This window comes from Thamnophis elegans, chromosome 10 (genome assembly GCF_009769535.1).
Source record: "Thamnophis elegans isolate rThaEle1 chromosome 10, rThaEle1.pri, whole genome shotgun sequence".
NCBI classification, from domain to species: Eukaryota; Metazoa; Chordata; class Lepidosauria; order Squamata; family Colubridae; genus Thamnophis; species Thamnophis elegans.
The window spans coordinates 40,700,123-40,716,117 of record NC_045550.1 but is presented as its reverse complement, the minus strand read 5'-3'; the positions used below and the strand labels follow the sequence as shown (position 1 = coordinate 40,716,117).

General features: G+C 39.4%; 1 protein-coding gene across 3 annotated transcripts in view; it reads left to right on the top strand.

The window, feature by feature from the left end:
• The window catches only part of XRN1 (5'-3' exoribonuclease 1), a 69,338-nt gene that overhangs the window by 5,980 nt on the left and 47,363 nt on the right, over window positions 1-15,995 (top strand). For 2 of the 3 annotated variants that reach the window (XM_032225093.1, XM_032225089.1), the window contains exons 3-14: window positions 2,906-3,003; window positions 3,647-3,756; window positions 3,852-3,962; window positions 4,272-4,354; window positions 4,509-4,596; window positions 4,687-4,855; window positions 6,114-6,181; window positions 7,620-7,748; window positions 9,487-9,556; window positions 14,170-14,275; window positions 14,424-14,513; window positions 14,785-14,941. In XM_032225093.1, the coding sequence (XP_032080984.1) occupies window positions 2,906-3,003; window positions 3,647-3,756; window positions 3,852-3,962; window positions 4,272-4,354; window positions 4,509-4,596; window positions 4,687-4,855; window positions 6,114-6,181; window positions 7,620-7,748; window positions 9,487-9,556; window positions 14,170-14,275; window positions 14,424-14,513; window positions 14,785-14,941 (1,279 nt within the window). The remainder of the gene's footprint in view (window positions 1-2,905; window positions 3,004-3,646; window positions 3,757-3,851; window positions 3,963-4,271; window positions 4,355-4,508; window positions 4,597-4,686; window positions 4,856-6,113; window positions 6,182-7,619; window positions 7,749-9,486; window positions 9,557-14,169; window positions 14,276-14,423; window positions 14,514-14,784; window positions 14,942-15,995) is intronic. The other variant, XM_032225090.1, reaches the window with a different exon arrangement.

The following is a 15,995-nucleotide window of genomic DNA, read 5'->3' as shown; positions in this document are numbered from 1 at the left end:
AATGCTATATTTTTTTTCCTGGAAAAACTATGGAGCTCTAGAAATGTTTCCTGCTCTTGGTAACAAACTGACTTCCATGACCAAACCTAAGGGGGAATAAGTGGTGCTGGCTTCAACCCAATCATTCCTTTCTGAAGGGAAGCCATGTAGGGAGAGATAGTAAAGGTGGTCCTTGATTACTGACCATTGAACTCATTCAGGGGTGTTCAGAGTTACAGTGGTGCAGAAAAAGTAGACGTAAGTGGTCCTCAAAGTTGCTACCATTGCAGTGTCCCCATAGTCACATGATCCTAATGCAGTCATTTGGTATCTGATGTGCATTTACAACAGTTGCACAGTCACATGATCCCCATTTGCAAACGTCACCATCAAATTTTGACAAGTGAACTCAGTGGGGAAGCCAGCAGGAAGTTGCAAATTGTGGTCATAGGACATCATATTTATTTACCTGCAGTGATTCACTTAATGACTGCAGCCAGAATTGATGTCATACGTCTCCATGGGCATGTGACATTTCACTTTAAACTACACTTGAATCATCAAATATTTTCATCTAGTCATTTTTCATGTTTTATTGTGTTAAGAGTATGCACCTTTTTAGCACATTTCATGGCCTACTTTCCAAAATGCAGGTTAACAAAATGGACACCTGATATAGTTTAATTTATGTTGATGACTGACTAAAACCAGTTTTGTTTATTAAATAGTGTATAATTAAGCCTTAATTGTATGTTAATTTCTCCTATGTTTTATATTAGAATAGTAGTTTCAGATTTCTGGGGCTGCATTCAGCTCTGGTCCCTCAAAATGGTGGTGCCTTTGTAAGCTACGGTATGTCTTTCTTAGTCTAATTTAGGAAAGAATATAGATTGTCTACTTCAGCGGTTCTCAACCTGTGGGTCGCGACTCCTTTGGGGGTCGAAAGACCCTATCACGGGTAGCCTAAGACCATCGGAAAATTGCAAAATTACAGTTATGAAGTAGCAACAAACATAATTTTATGGTTGGGGGTCACCACAACATGAGGAACTGGATTAAAGGGTTGTAGCATTGGAAAGGTTGAGAACTACTGGTCTATTTGATCTTTGTCAGTAAAATTCTTTAAGTGTTTTCATCACAGAGCTGCTAAGCAATCCCCAGGTTTACTGTCAATTCAGGGGGAGATGTTGGACTTCTTTCACAACTCCTTGGATGATTTTATCTATCTATAGATTCAATGTTAACAATGTTGCCAACTCTTCTATTCCATGCAACTTATAGATATACAGTGGGGCAAAAAAGTATTTAGCCAGCCACCAATTGTGCAAGTTCTCCCACTTAAAAAGATGAGAGAGGCCTGTAATTGACATCACAGGTAGACCTCAACTATGAGAGACAAAATGAGAAAACAAATCCAGACAATCACATTGTCTGATTTGGAAAGAATTTGTTTTGCAAATTATGGTGGAAAATAAGTATTTGGTCAATATCAAAAGTTCATCTCAATACTTTGTTATATATCCTTTGTTGGCAATGACAGAGGTCAAACATTTTCTGTAAGTCTTCACAAGGCACACACTGTTGCTGGTATGTTGGCCCATTTCTCCATGCACATCTCCTCTAGAGCAGTGATGTTTTGGGGCTGTCACTGGGCAACACGGACTTTCAACTCCCTCCAAAGGTTTTCTACGGGGTTGAGATCTGGAGACTGGCTAGGCCACTCCAGGACCTTGAAATGCTTCTTACGAAGCCACTCCTTTATTGCCCGGGCGGTGTATTTGGGATCATTATCATGCTGAAAGACCCAGCCAAGTTTTATCTTCAATGCCCTTGCTGATGGAAGGAGGTTTGCGCTCAAAATCTCACGATACATGGCCCCATTCATTCTTTCCTGTACACGGATCAGTCGTCCTGGTCCCTTTGCAGAGAAACAGCCCCAAAGCATGATGTTGCCACTCCCGTGCTTCACAGTAGGTATGGTGTTCTTTGGATGCAACTCAGCATTCTCTCTCCTCCAAACACGACGAGTTGTGTTTCTACCAAACAGTTCTACTTTGGTTTCATCTGACCATCTGACTTGCTCTCTGCAAGTCGTTCACTAGGTCCCCCCTTGTGGTTCTGGGATTTTTTCTCACCGTTCTTGTGATCATTTTGACCCCACGGGGTGAGATCTTGCGTGGAGCCCCAGATCAAGGAAGATTATCAGTGGTCTTGTATGTCTTCCATTTTCTAATTATTGCTCCCACAGTTGATTTCTTCACACCAAGCTGCTTGCCTGTTGCAGATTCAGTCTTCCCAGCCTGGTGCAGGTCTACAATTTTGTTTCTGGTGTCCTTCGACATCTCTTTGGTCTTCACCATAGTGGAGTTTGGAGTGTGACTGTTTGAGGTGGTGGACAGGTGTCTTTTATATGCTAACAAGCTGAAACAGGTGCCATTAATACAGGTAATGAGTGGAGGACAGAGGAGCCTCTTAAAGAAGTTACAGGTCTGTGAGAGCCAGAAATCCTGCTTGTCCTACTTATTTTCCACCATAATTTGCAAATAAATTCTTTCCAAATCAGATAATGTGATTGTCTGGATTTGTTTTCTCATTTTGTCTCTCATAGTTGAGGTCTACCTATGATGTCAATTACAGGCCTCTCTCATCTTTTTAAGTGGGAGAACTTGCACAATTGGTGGCTGACTAAATACTTTTTTGCTCCACTGCACATAATAAAAGTTAAATAATATAAAATTTTAATTACATTTGTTTTGCTAAGGAAACTGTACATTATATGTGAGCAAGGGCTGGCATGGGTATTCTCCAAAGTCTGTCTGTAATCTGAAGATATTTCCACCATAATCTCTACAGAAGTGTTGTGAGATTGTAATACATATGTAGCCATCAGATTATTACAGCACTAAACTACAAAGTGTTGTTATAGGTCAGCAAAGGAAGCAGAAGACAAAATTAAGAAGGCATTAGAAAAAGGAGAAATTCTTCCAACTGAATCCAGATTTGATTCTAATTGCATTACACCAGGTAGGGAATTCTGTTATTTTGCTACATTATTTCAAACTTCTTAATTTTTTATTTCATGAGAATTTTATCATTCCCTTAAAATAAAAGAATGTAATTTTCAAATATATCAGAGGCCTCAGATATCAAATTAAACAGTATGGTACCTCTGTTATAGAATGCCCTCTCTCCTACCCCATTCCCTTTCCATAGCAATAATGACACAGCATGAATTGCAAGTTACAATTACTGTTATTCATTATTTACTGTATTTTCTTTTCAATTAAATACTTACATCTTATACTAAAACCAATTAATAAGCAATTTCTAAATTTTACACATATATGGATTCTGTGTGTGTCTGAATAATCTTGTTTGATATTGCCCCAGATTTATACTTCTTTACTAATGGAGGAGATGCAGTCCCAAAGAGGTTGTGTTTCTTAAAATCAGAAAATAGTTGAAATAATGTAATAGAGATGTTTATGTTTAACTTCAACATTTATATTTGTATTATAATTATGTACATGTTTAACATAATTTCAAAGATTAGTACTGTTAAAATTGTGAAATCTTTTTTAAAGAATAAAATATTTGAAAAATATTTCAAAAAATATTTTAAAGATTTTAGTGAATGAAAATGTAACTTTTAGATTTCTGTTATTAGGGACTGAATTCATGGCCAGGTTGCATGAACACCTGAAGTATTTTGTAAATATGAAGATTTCCACAGACAAATCTTGGCAAGGCATAACGGTCTACTTATCAGGCCACGAGGTTACTATTTACTTTTATAAGACTTCTTAAATTAATTGTTATTAATTCAATTTTATTAATTTGTTTTTTTTTGTTTTTTTTTTCTTTTCATTCAGACACCAGGAGAAGGAGAACATAAAATTATGGAATTTATTAGATCAGAAAAAACAAAGCTTGACCATGATCCAAACACAAGACACTGTCTCTATGGTTTAGATGCTGACTTGGTATGTTTATATGTAAACATGATTTATTTGGAAAAAAAATATTCTTGATTATAAATGTCAATAGTTGTGGTAAAGAGAGGATTTATTTTGCACACAAGATTCTTACTGGTTTGCCTGATATTTTGTAGGGTTGTATGCATTATCCAAGCAGTGTGTTTTATAATATGCTATCCGTTATAGAAAGGAGCAGTGTTATTCTCATAGATGTCAATGAGATCTTTTGATATCAGTATAATAAGCTGCTAGAATCTCATTCATTATTGATCAATTTTTAAATGATTGGTTCTATTAAATTACTTCTTTTAATAGATAATGCTTGGGCTGACAAGTCATGACCCACACTTCTCCCTTTTAAGAGAAGAGGTCCGGTTTGGTGGCAAAAAATCACAAAGGTAATCTGCTGCAAAAATTGTTAAATGATGGCAAAAGAAGTTATGCAAAACTGCTAAATAACCGAGAACACTGTATTTATTCAGTATTAAACATTCACATTTTAATCTATGAAATATAACATTTTAATTGCTGAACTGTATTAATAATTTACAGAGCAAGTGCCCCAGAAGAAACCACTTTTCATCTTTTGCACTTATCATTAATGAGAGAATATATTGACTATGAATTTTCATCAGTTAAAGTAAGTATGAGTGAATTTGCTAAAAGTTGTTGAAAGTTGCTAAAGATTTACATATTTAGTTAATTATTTGTGTCAACATTTATTTATCAGGACAAGATTTCATTTCCATATGAAATTGAAAGAATAATAGATGACTGGATTTTAATGGGTTTTCTTGTTGGAAATGATTTTATTCCTCATCTACCTCATTTTCATATTAACCATGATGCATTACCGCTGCTTTATAAAACATACATGACTACATTGCCTGAACTTGGAGGTAAGCTATCTCACATAGTTACTGCAACTTGATTTTATAGTAGGCCCTGCTGCAGAGTAAAATGTAGAATGAGAAAGGAAATAATTACTTTAATCTTGATATTGTGATCTGTATCATGCTGGAAATTTCTTTTTTTTCTTTTCTTTCCATTTTGTGGATTGGGTTCTGTAGACAATACCGGTAGCCCTTAGCTATCATATTTGGCTCTGAAATCTTGGTTGTCGAGCAGAGGGGGTCATTAAGTAAAATCCCAATGTGACCCCTTCACTCAACAACTGTAATCCCAGCACTCTGAGTTGTTGTTAAGCAAGTGTTTCAAGGGTTCAAGGAGGCTCTGGTAGGTTTGCCACAGACCACACATGAGGTAGGATAGTGGCTCAAAGGTGCAGTTGCCCCACCCTGGCTCTACATGTATTTATTTAATGTACAGCATAAAGCACATGGAAAACAGATCCTGGTCCTCCTGGCTTGGGCCTAAAATAAAGGCCAAAGCAATTTTGGCCAGCTGCCACTTCCCTAGGCATCAGCTCTAGAGCCACCACTGAGAAAAGCCACTTAATTATCTACACCTATTTTCCTCTGATCTAGGTTCCCTGTATAGTGGTACATGACTGTAGTGCTGGACATGGCCCTAAAATAAATAACTGGCTCTGTGGCAGCTTTGGTAAAGAAGATCTAGTGTGACCAAGAACTGTTTTGGATAGGCCCTTTCAGCAAGAGTAGAAAAGTACCTGAAAGTCAGTGGTGCCAAGCATGGATTACCTGTAAAGAAGACGACCTTAAGGAACATATGCAAGGATGTTGCCAAGGCAACAAGGAAAAGAATAAAACATTGTCTGAGTTCAAAACACTGGAAGCAGCTCAAATAAGCATTTCCGTAATTAATTAAAGAGGAAGAACAACACAAAATTTGGTGATTCTCTTGTTTGTGGACCTGATATTTTTGACCTGATCTACTCAGTACATCCTAATTTACATGCACTTGTGTTCCACTGGCATTGGAGGAGAAAGTGATATTGTGCCCCATTTAGCAATCTCCCATGCTTTTCCAATCTGATCTAAATAATGGTGGAGGGCTGCAGGGGGGGAAAGGCATCTGTATTTATTAGTATGCTACCTCCATTCTTCAACAGGAAGCCTCTACAATTCTTTTATTGAACAGAAGAAATAAGTATAGATCATTTTTTTAAACAGTATCTTGGACTGGGAACACACCCAACTCATGGTTGTAAATATAAATTATTCTTCTGTTTCTTAGGTTATATAAATGAAAGTGGGCACCTCAACTTGCCCCGCTTTGAAAAATACCTTATAAAATTGTCAGATGTAAGTATGTATTCTTTGTACTGCATATAATTAAAGAAATAGCATTAGAATTCATGAAGAAAGGAACTTCTCAAGGCTAGCTCTTGAAAAGGTTTTTGTTCAGTAGTTTTGTAAATATCTGCCTAATTGCTATCTATGATGCTTTATACATTTCCAATGTATGCTAGAATCTGGCTGAACTCATTCTTATATTTCACGTCTAGAATCCTCTCTTTTTTAGTTTGAGGGTTATCCAGAACAAATATCTCTGCGTGCCACCTGTGGCACACGTGCCATAGGTTCGCCATCATGGCCATAGAGTATTTAAACCATGGCAACACAGTTCCAGAGCTCCTGGGATGCAATCTCTATCTTTTTTTAAAGTGAATTTCATAATGGCTATTGTGCATTTTGTGCTTCTGAAGTGACGTAATCAATATAGGCCTTCCAGCATAGTCTGGAACATTAACCCCAAATATATAAAATCCTTTTTTTGTATGAGCTGTTAACATTTTTAGGTTTTCTAGCACAACCCACTACTTTTTTTTAATTTGATAAGCAAAGATTATGGTACTAATTATTTTATTATCTGTACACCACCTAAAACCCATAAAGATTACGGTGATAGATAAATTTCACAATAAATAAATAACATTTGATCACAGTTGCCCTTATAGAAACTAGAGTAAACTGAAATGTTAGCTTCTTGATAACAGTATCTAGGAAGTTTGAAGTATCATCCTCACCTCAGTGGATATGAGACAGACCTATTTGCAAGATTTTTCTCCTATGTAAATTACTTATCCAATAAACTATGTTCTGCTCAAAGGACAACCCTTATATTTGTATGATTTAATATTTTTCATCCACATTGCTGGAAAGAAAATTCCATAATTCCCCAGTGGAACAGCAACTGATCATCTGGATAAACAGAATATGCCTGCATTTTTTTTTAAAGAATTGGTGTGCTAATAATGCTTCTTTTAAGATATAACCTTGTTAGCTTAGAACAGGGGTTCCCAACTGGGGGTGCAAGACACTATTCCAGGGGGTGAAAAAACTGGGTTTAGAAGTTTCAAAATTATAGTGTATATGCATAATTATATGCATATAATTATTTACTTTTGCAGGGGGTGCAAGAATATATCAGAAGCGTTCTAGGGGTGTGGGGTATTAGAAAAGATTGGGAGCCACTGACTTAAAAGAAAATACTCTTTTGAACTGACAGTTAATTTGAAATTTCCATAAAGGTTACCATAATTATTTTGATTACCTTTCAATACTTATTAGTATAACTACCTTGTTTGCTTCACCTATTGCCTTATGAATTTTTTACTATACTATTTTTGCATATAGTATTTGGTTAACTGTATGTGGTCCTTTTTGTTTTTAAACTTTGTCTGTAAAACAGGTTATGGAATGCCTGATGCCTTGTTTTTCCTTTCCTTTATGTTAATAGTTTGATCGTGAACACTTCAGTGAAATCTTTGTAGATCTAAAATGGTTTGAAAGCAAAGTTGGTAATAAATATTTAAATGAAGCAGCTGGTATTGCAGCCGAAGAGTCAAAAAAACAAAAAAATCTCAAGGTTGGTATATTGAGATAATCTAGAGAACTCTTGTTTTTTTTAATGAGAAATTAATGTTTAATACTTACTACATGTAAAGATGTTTACTGTATTTATTCCTAAATATATATCTGGCTCTTACGACAGCAATGCCTTGAGCAAATTTGCTTGAAATACATTCTTAGGGATTAAGGAAGAGATTATGCATCATGACCAAAGGATTGAATTAACCAATTAAGCAAATTTCCATTCAATGTTAAATAGTTCTCTGTGATGAGAAATGTGAGATTCTGAATTTAGGAAAAAAACAGATGTACATATTAAAAACAAGTATCTGGCATAGTAGAAGTGTGAGCAGCATCTGGGAATCTTGGTAGACCATAGATTAAACATGAGCCAGTAATGTGCTGCTGCTGCCAAAAGAGCCAATGCAGTTTTGGACTGTATCGGCAGATACAGTGTTAAGTTCCCAGGAAGTACTACCACTCCCAATTAGATCATCACTAGAATACTGTTCCCAGTTCTGGTCTCAACCATGTGAAAGGATGCTGTGATACTGGAATAGGTGCAAAGAAGAGTGACTTGGATAGTAAAGAGCTTGGAGACTCAATCCTATGCTTAAAGGAACTTGTTATGTTTGGCCTAAAGAAGAGAAGACTGAGGAAATATGATAGCAGCTTTAATACAAGAAAGATGTTGCACATATGAATTTATTCTCCATAGCATTCATGGGTAAGACTAAAAGAGTGCCTGAAAGCTTAGCAGGGAAAGATTGAAATAAGAATTCATTTACTAATTGCAAGATCTATTGTGCAGTGAAACAGCCTGCCTTCTGAATTTGTGAATACAAATCCACCACTAAAGGTTTTCAACAAAAGACATGGGGAACTATTTGTTCAGCATGGTATGAGTATTCCTGCACTGGGCAAGGGGTTGGATTAAATGACTTCTGAGATCACTTCCAACTCTTTGGTTCTGTAATTTATTCTCATTAAATAGAAAGTGGTATTTACTAAACTCTTTAAAGGTTACGTATCAGGCTTGTCAAATTGTTTTCTGATGGACTGTGCATTTAGATAACAATTTTGGCAAGATGACAGTGGTTTCTATCAATAGAGCAAGCTGTTTTCATTCTCACTTATTCTTTAGCATTTGCTCCTGAGAAAGACACTTAAGTATATTTTTAGGGGACCTAGTAACTACGAGGAGAAAATTAAAAGCTGAAGTTTACACATGTGATAGTGGATTTTGCTTCCCCCTCCCCTTAAATGCAATTAGAGAAGTCTTGGATTTCATTGGTACATATTAGTGGGGTCTTTTAATTCTATATTGTTTATTTTAGTTTTCGCTCCTGTTTATGTGAGTTTAAACTATTTTAATAATTTTTATAGAATTTTTGAAGGAGTTTGCTCAGAAACTTATAAACTAATAAATTTAATTAATTAAGTTATTCATTTCTGAGATTTCTGAGTGTTTGTTCCAATAATACTATAAATGAACAGATTTGGAGCATTGATTTGTTTTTGTTCATTATTAAAGTGTCATTCTTAATTTTTGGCTAAATCCAATATTATAGGAAGAGATAATTTTTTCTTCTATTTTTCTTCAAAAACTCCAAATTGGCTCTGGAGGTAACCCAGAAGCAGTTTGTGAGCTGTCCAAAGATGTAATGAAAGTGCCGTATTTAGACTTTTCCTTTCTATAGTATTGTGGTATTAATACTACTTTGTTAATTCAAAAGTATGAATTATGTCAACAGGCTCAGGAAAATGTTATATGCTTGGATGCTTTAGAGAAAACTGACAATGGAAGTGTAGAAGCTTCAAAAAGTAAGTTCAGAAAATACTGTTCAGTTCTGTTCATATTTTGACCTATATGCTACCCACGACATGGTACAATTATTTTGAATGTATTGCATAATACGAGCTTTTATACTTTTGTTTCTTGTGTTTCTGCAAAACTTAATATAAAAGATTATTCTCACATGGCAAACAGAGCTACATAGTTTATTTTAACTTCTAATATATAAATTAAATAAAACCCCTATATTTGTCTACCGTATATACTCAAGTATAAGCCGAGTTTTTCAGCCCACTTTTTGGGCTGAAAAAAGCCGCCTCGGCTTATACTCGAGTCAGTGAAAATTTGCCCGAAATGGAGGAGAAAAAGGGGTGGGGCCATGCCGCTGGGTGACACTCGTGAATGGCCCAGCGCCCCTGTGAGTTTCCCCTCCCTCTGTGTCAGCGCCGCCGCCCACCCGAAGCCTCCTGATTCCCACCGCCGGAGTTACTCACTCATGTGAAGCTGCCCGCCCTTCCCTTTTTCTTTAAACGAGCTTCAGTTTCTGAGGGGGGAAAAAAGCTTTATGTGCCAGGATTATTGAGTTCCTCGTCAATTGAGATCCGCCCACGATCAAGGGCAACTGAGGCACCTGCAAAGGCGTCACATCACCACCACCCATGTTCACGAGGCGCCAGGCATCGCAGGGCACAGAGGAACCCAGCAGACAGATGGGAGACCGGGGGGGGGGGGAGGAAGAGATCCCGTCTAGGGTAAAAAGAGGGAAAAGTGGAGAGCCTACCCTGGACGGGATCTCTTCTTTCCCAGTGCTTTCCCCGGGCTCGGCCATCTCTGTTTCCTCCCCGCCAAGCCTACCTGCCGGCGGACCCTTGCTACGAACCTCCCTTATCTACCGCAAGGAGAACCGATACACGTGGCTGCCTCTTTTCCCTTCCGCAGCCACTTCCAGCCTGCCTTCTCACATACTGGCCAAGCGCTTCCCGCCCGTCCTTCGCTTTGGGGATGCTTCGCTTGCTCTCTTCGGCGCGCTTTGCATTTAGCCCTCACTTCTCATCTCTGCCTCCCCGGCTCAGCTGCGCCCTCGCTTCCCCCACCCGCCAACGATCATCCCAGAGGCTCCAAGCAGAGACTGAAGGAAGACCGCATTTCAGTTAGCGCACCTCGGAGTCACCGAAAACTCGATGCCGGCTTCCCCGTGTTTTGTTTGTAGTGAAGAATAAACTGACAGTTGGTCAGAGGGAAGGTGGTGGTGGGGGTGGAGGCTGAGTGTCCAAGGAAGCCAACCCAGATGGGCATCGCAGGGCGCAGAGGAACCCAGCAGACAGACGGGAGACCGGGGGGTGGGGGAGGAAGAGATCCCGTCCAAGGTAGGCTCTCCGCTTTTCCCTCTTTTTACCCTGGATGGGATCTCTTCCTTCCCCCCTCCCCCGGTCTTCCGTCTGTCTGCTGGGTTCCTCTGCGCCCCCCAACTGGCAACGGTCAATTTCAGACCCTCTAACTGGTAAATAGACCTGAGGCCATAAGTGGAATTCCTCCAGCAGGGAGGATTTGAACTTTGGGGTCCAGCGGAGGAGAAAGTAGGCAGAAAGTGAGCAGAATTCCAGAGGGCTGATCCAGACACGGCTGCGGCGCGGAGGGTGGTTCTTGCGCTCCGAGCTAGCCTGCCCGCTTCCTCTTGCCCATCCGCCGCCGAGAACTCAGAGGCGGGCAGCTGCTGAGAAGTCTTGGGCTTGGAGGCGGAGCGCGCTTCCCTCCGGTCTTTTCTTTCTTGGCTCTCGGGCTTCGGCAGTCTCCGGCGCTAGAAGCTGGGTGGAGCCCTAGCGTGCAGAACTTCAGGGGGAAATGCGCGGTGGCGGCCAGCTGAAGAGCGAGGCGCGCTTCAGGGCGCTGCAGGCCTGGGGAGCGGGAGGAGCACTGGTGGTTTGTTTTTGGGGTGGGGGGTGCGACGGGGAAGGGGGTGACTGTGCGGAGAGGCTCAGAGGCGGATACGCCTGGCAGTCGGTGGGGACGTTGCCGAGAGGGGTTGCGCTGGGAAAGGGTGGCGTGCGGCAGACCGTGCAAGCTCTCTCCCTCCGTTTTGGTGGAAGGACAGCGGTGGCGGGGAGGCGTTTTGTTCCGAGAACAGGCTGCTCGGCGAGAGGAAAGGGGGCTCCCTGAGAAGCGAGAGCAGCGAAGAGGTGGTGCAGTCACAGAATTCCCCGACACTCGCTTTTTTTTAACCCAGCCTACCTCGTAGGGTTGTTGTTACGGGGCTAGACTAGGAAAGGCAGCCTTTCTCCCATTTTCGAGAAAAAGTAAGGATGTCCATCTGGTAGAACAACCACCTGTGCAATTTGGTGGCGATCCGCGAACGTTCAAGCCATGTAATGCGTGGGAAGGCATAGAATAAAGTTAGCATACTTGAAGTGAAATAGGCTTTGGTTATGTTTAGGTTGCATTAGCTAAAATGTGCCAATACCATCCTTGTTGGTAAGAATTGTTGTCATGTTAGAAGAATGACTAAGCCTGACAGCCTAATCTACTCTGTATTAAATAAATAAAATGGGTTCGTGATGCATGGGAAGAGATTCTGGAGGACATGGTGCAACGCGCCTTCAAGAAATGTGGCATTAGTAATGCTATGGATGGCAGTGAAGACAGCGCTTTGTATGAGTTTTGAAGGATTTTAACTCTTGTGTTTTAGCTTGGTTGCTGAATGAGCTAAGGTTTTTGTACTTTTAAAGTTATTGTTGATACCATATTGTTTTTATTGACCCTCTTTTCCACTTACAGAGCTAGTTTACTGTTTTTCTTTGAAATAAATATTCAAAAACATTATTGGTATCTATTTTTATTTTTGAAATTTACCGATAGCTGCTGCATTTCCCACCCTAGGCTTATACTCGAGTCAATAACTTTTCCAGTTTTTTGTGGTAAAATTAGGTGCCTCGGCTTATATTCGGATCGACCTATACTCGAGTATATACGGTATGTTTTGCTGCCAGTTAGATACCATATTTTTCGCACTTTAAGGTGTACCCCCCCCCCCAAAAGTGGGTGGAAATGTCTGTGTGTCTTATATAGTGAATATTGTGACAGAGGGAGGGTGATTGGTGCGGTGGCCTGTTACCACTGCTAACGTTTGCTGCCACTGGGGAATGCTGAAGCCTTTGCTGCCGAGCAGCTGATCGTTGGGTGGATTGGCCTCCCGAAATACCGGCGATCAGCTGCCATTTGCCACTATCATTGCCGAGCATCGAGTGGCAGCAGCAGCGAACGGTGGCGATCAGTGCCGGCAATTCCCGCTACCTAGAACAGTTGAGCAGCGATATTCCAGGAGACCGATCCAACCACCAGTGTTCCCCAACGACGGTAGCAACTCAGCTCAGTTGACTGGTGGTGGGCACAATGGAGTGGAGCTCTGATAAGCCATGTGCTGGGGCTGTGATAATATGCTGAAGCTGAGCAGTCTATTTGCTGTTTATTGCAAGGATGATAGCCAAATGAATACCAGATGGATGCTGGGAGGCAGAGGCATTTTTTTTCTTGTTTTCTTCCTCTAAGGCTAATGTGCATCTTATGGTCTGGTGTGAAAAATGTGGTATTTTATATGTGGATATAAATATAAATATACTTTATATTAACAAGCTGCTATCAGTGAAAAAAAGTTTCTTTATATTAGGTGTCTTGCAGTCGTCTCACACAACATTAGGATTTAGTACACAGCAAGAACACTAAAATTACATAAACTATAATATAATATTAGACATTTTACTTTATTGACATCAAATCCCAATCAAATACTTTAGCTATTGGAAGACTTTTCAGATACTTTGCATAGTGAATGTGTCATGCTCTTCTCAATTAAATGGAAGTGAGATTTGCAGCTCAGTTGATTGAAGAAAAATATTTTCCTATTCAGAATTAGAAACTTTGCATTTGGTACAACAGCAGTACTGCATTATGCATTGCTTATGTGTTTTTCTGAGATAGCTAATTAATCACAGTGGTAGCAATAGCAATATAGCAATAGCAGTAGACTTATATACCGCTTCATAGGCCTTTCAGGCCTCTCTAAGCGGTTTACAGAGAGTCAGCATATTGCCCCCAACAATCTGGGTCCTCATTTTACCCACCTCGGAAGGATGGAAGGCTGAGTCAACCCTGAGCCGGTGAGATTTGAACTGCTGACCTGCTGATCTAGCAGTAGCCTGCAGTGCTGCATTTAACCATTGCGCCACCTTGGCTCATGTGATACTGCTGAAGATGGATTTTATATAGCCTGAATTAACAGTTGTTTATGTTGTTGATTTGAGCTCCGAGCTTCCCAATTTGGTTGCAAACATTTCATCCCCAATGTGCTCCCCCAGACAAGCACAATCCAAAGCGCACTGAAGATGTCTCCTCAAATAGGGATGAAACGTTTGCGACCAAATCACCAAGCTCGGAGCTCAAACCAACAACATAACTACCAACCTGAGCTACTAATATTCAAAGAGCTTTCAGAGCTGTTTATATCTTAACACATTTAATGTATACCATGTCAATTTTAAAAACCAGTATTTTCTGCAGATTTTTTGACATATAAGTTTCAATGTCTAACAGTATGGATAGTGTTAATAATAGTTAAATAACATATTGTTCAATTTTGTGTGTCTTTTAGCAGCAGTAGAAGATGAACTGGAAGATGAGGATTTGTTTGAAGCAGAATTTAGACAATACAAACGAACATATTATATGACAAAGATGGGTGTAGAAGTTGTTTCAGAGTAAGTGTTAGAACTAAAGTATTGTAAACTTTTGCTATGAATAACTTGTCAAAATATTCCAGCCGCTTGATGGACACAGTTGCTTAGTTATTTTAAAATGCATAACTTATTTCTGTCCATCATGTAGGTGTTTGTGGCTTTTTTTTAGTGACTTTCTGGCTGACCAGGCAAAATGTTACGTCCAGGCAATACAGTGGATATTGCATTATTACTATCATGGGGTTCAATCATGGAGCTGGTAAGCTAATTATTACAAAATAAATTATGTATCAAATATATTTTAGGTTAATTTTTTACACTAAAAGACCTTAGAAAGCCAACTCCTTCTAATTCTTTCTCAACCTGTATCTTACTCTCAGAATTATGTTACTTGAATTGTCACTCGAATTACATGTTATTTCAGATGTCTTTTTCCTACCTTCAGCTCTTTAATTGAATAAGCTCAAGATACTAATTTTTATATATCTATGCACTTTAAAGAACTGAAATAACACATTACTTCCTTCTAGGTACTACCCTTTCCATTATGCACCTTATCTCTCAGATATTTGCAATATCAGTGAACTGAAGATTCATTTAGATTTAGGAAAACCATTTATGCCATTTGAACAACTTCTTGCAGTACTTCCTGCAGCTAGCAAGGATTTATTACCAAAATGTTACCAGGTAGGTTGCAATATTTTGATAAAGCATGCATTTGTATTGGTATGTATAAGGAGAATTTTAATTCATTCACATTACACTCGTATGAAAAGTAAATACCCTTTTGAATTGTTTGACTTTTTTTGGAATATGTCAACATGCAGTTATTTGATCTTTATTTTAACAATATTGATAGATAAAAGTTGTATAACAAATACCACGTAGCTTATCTATTTTTTATTTCATTGTATAATTTGAATAAGCATAAATGCAAATTTTGCATCCGGAATAAGCAAGTAGATCCTTGGCTTGTTTTGCCTTTTGGTAGAAACAACCTTAAGTAGGTATTTATTATAGAAGTCTACCAATCTCAAACATTGACGGGGAGGAATTTCCCCCCACTCTTCCCTGAAGTATGTATTATGTTAGAAGGGTTTCTTGCAGCCCATTTCAAATCATATCACAGCATCTTGATGGAATTTACATCCAAGCATTGACTTGGCGCTATCAATCCCCCCCTCCAACCCATTTCTCTTTGTTTTCCAAACTTCCTTTTGGTGGATTTATTGGAATGTTTAAGATCAGTGTGATTTTGCAAGGTTCCTTTTGAGCCCTAGTCTTCTGACAGATGATTTCACGTTCTCCTTAACCATGCTCCATTTCAGTGAAGAATTCATAGTGGATTTTATGATGGTAAACTCATCTGATGCAACAGAAAGGCCCCAAACTATAACATTTCCACCTCAATTGTTAGTACATTCTTCTGGTGAAATACTGTATTTCAGGGTGTTAAATTCGATTTCATTGAGGGCTGCATCAGGGTTGTGTTTGACCTTGGAGAAGGGGGTGGGGGCAGCTCAACGTCACTTGTGTGATCGAATGCCACTTTTGCTAGTAGTTTGTTTTGCTGGCACAACGGCCTCCTGCAGCACTCTGCCAGCAAAAACGGAGCTCATGAGGGAGCTAGGGGTTGTCACAACCAAAAAGAGAACCCAGGAGGGCTGCACCCAAGAGGGCTGCCCTCTCAAGCTCTGTTTTCACTGGCAGAGGCACGCAGGCCGGACCTTCATTGTTTCCA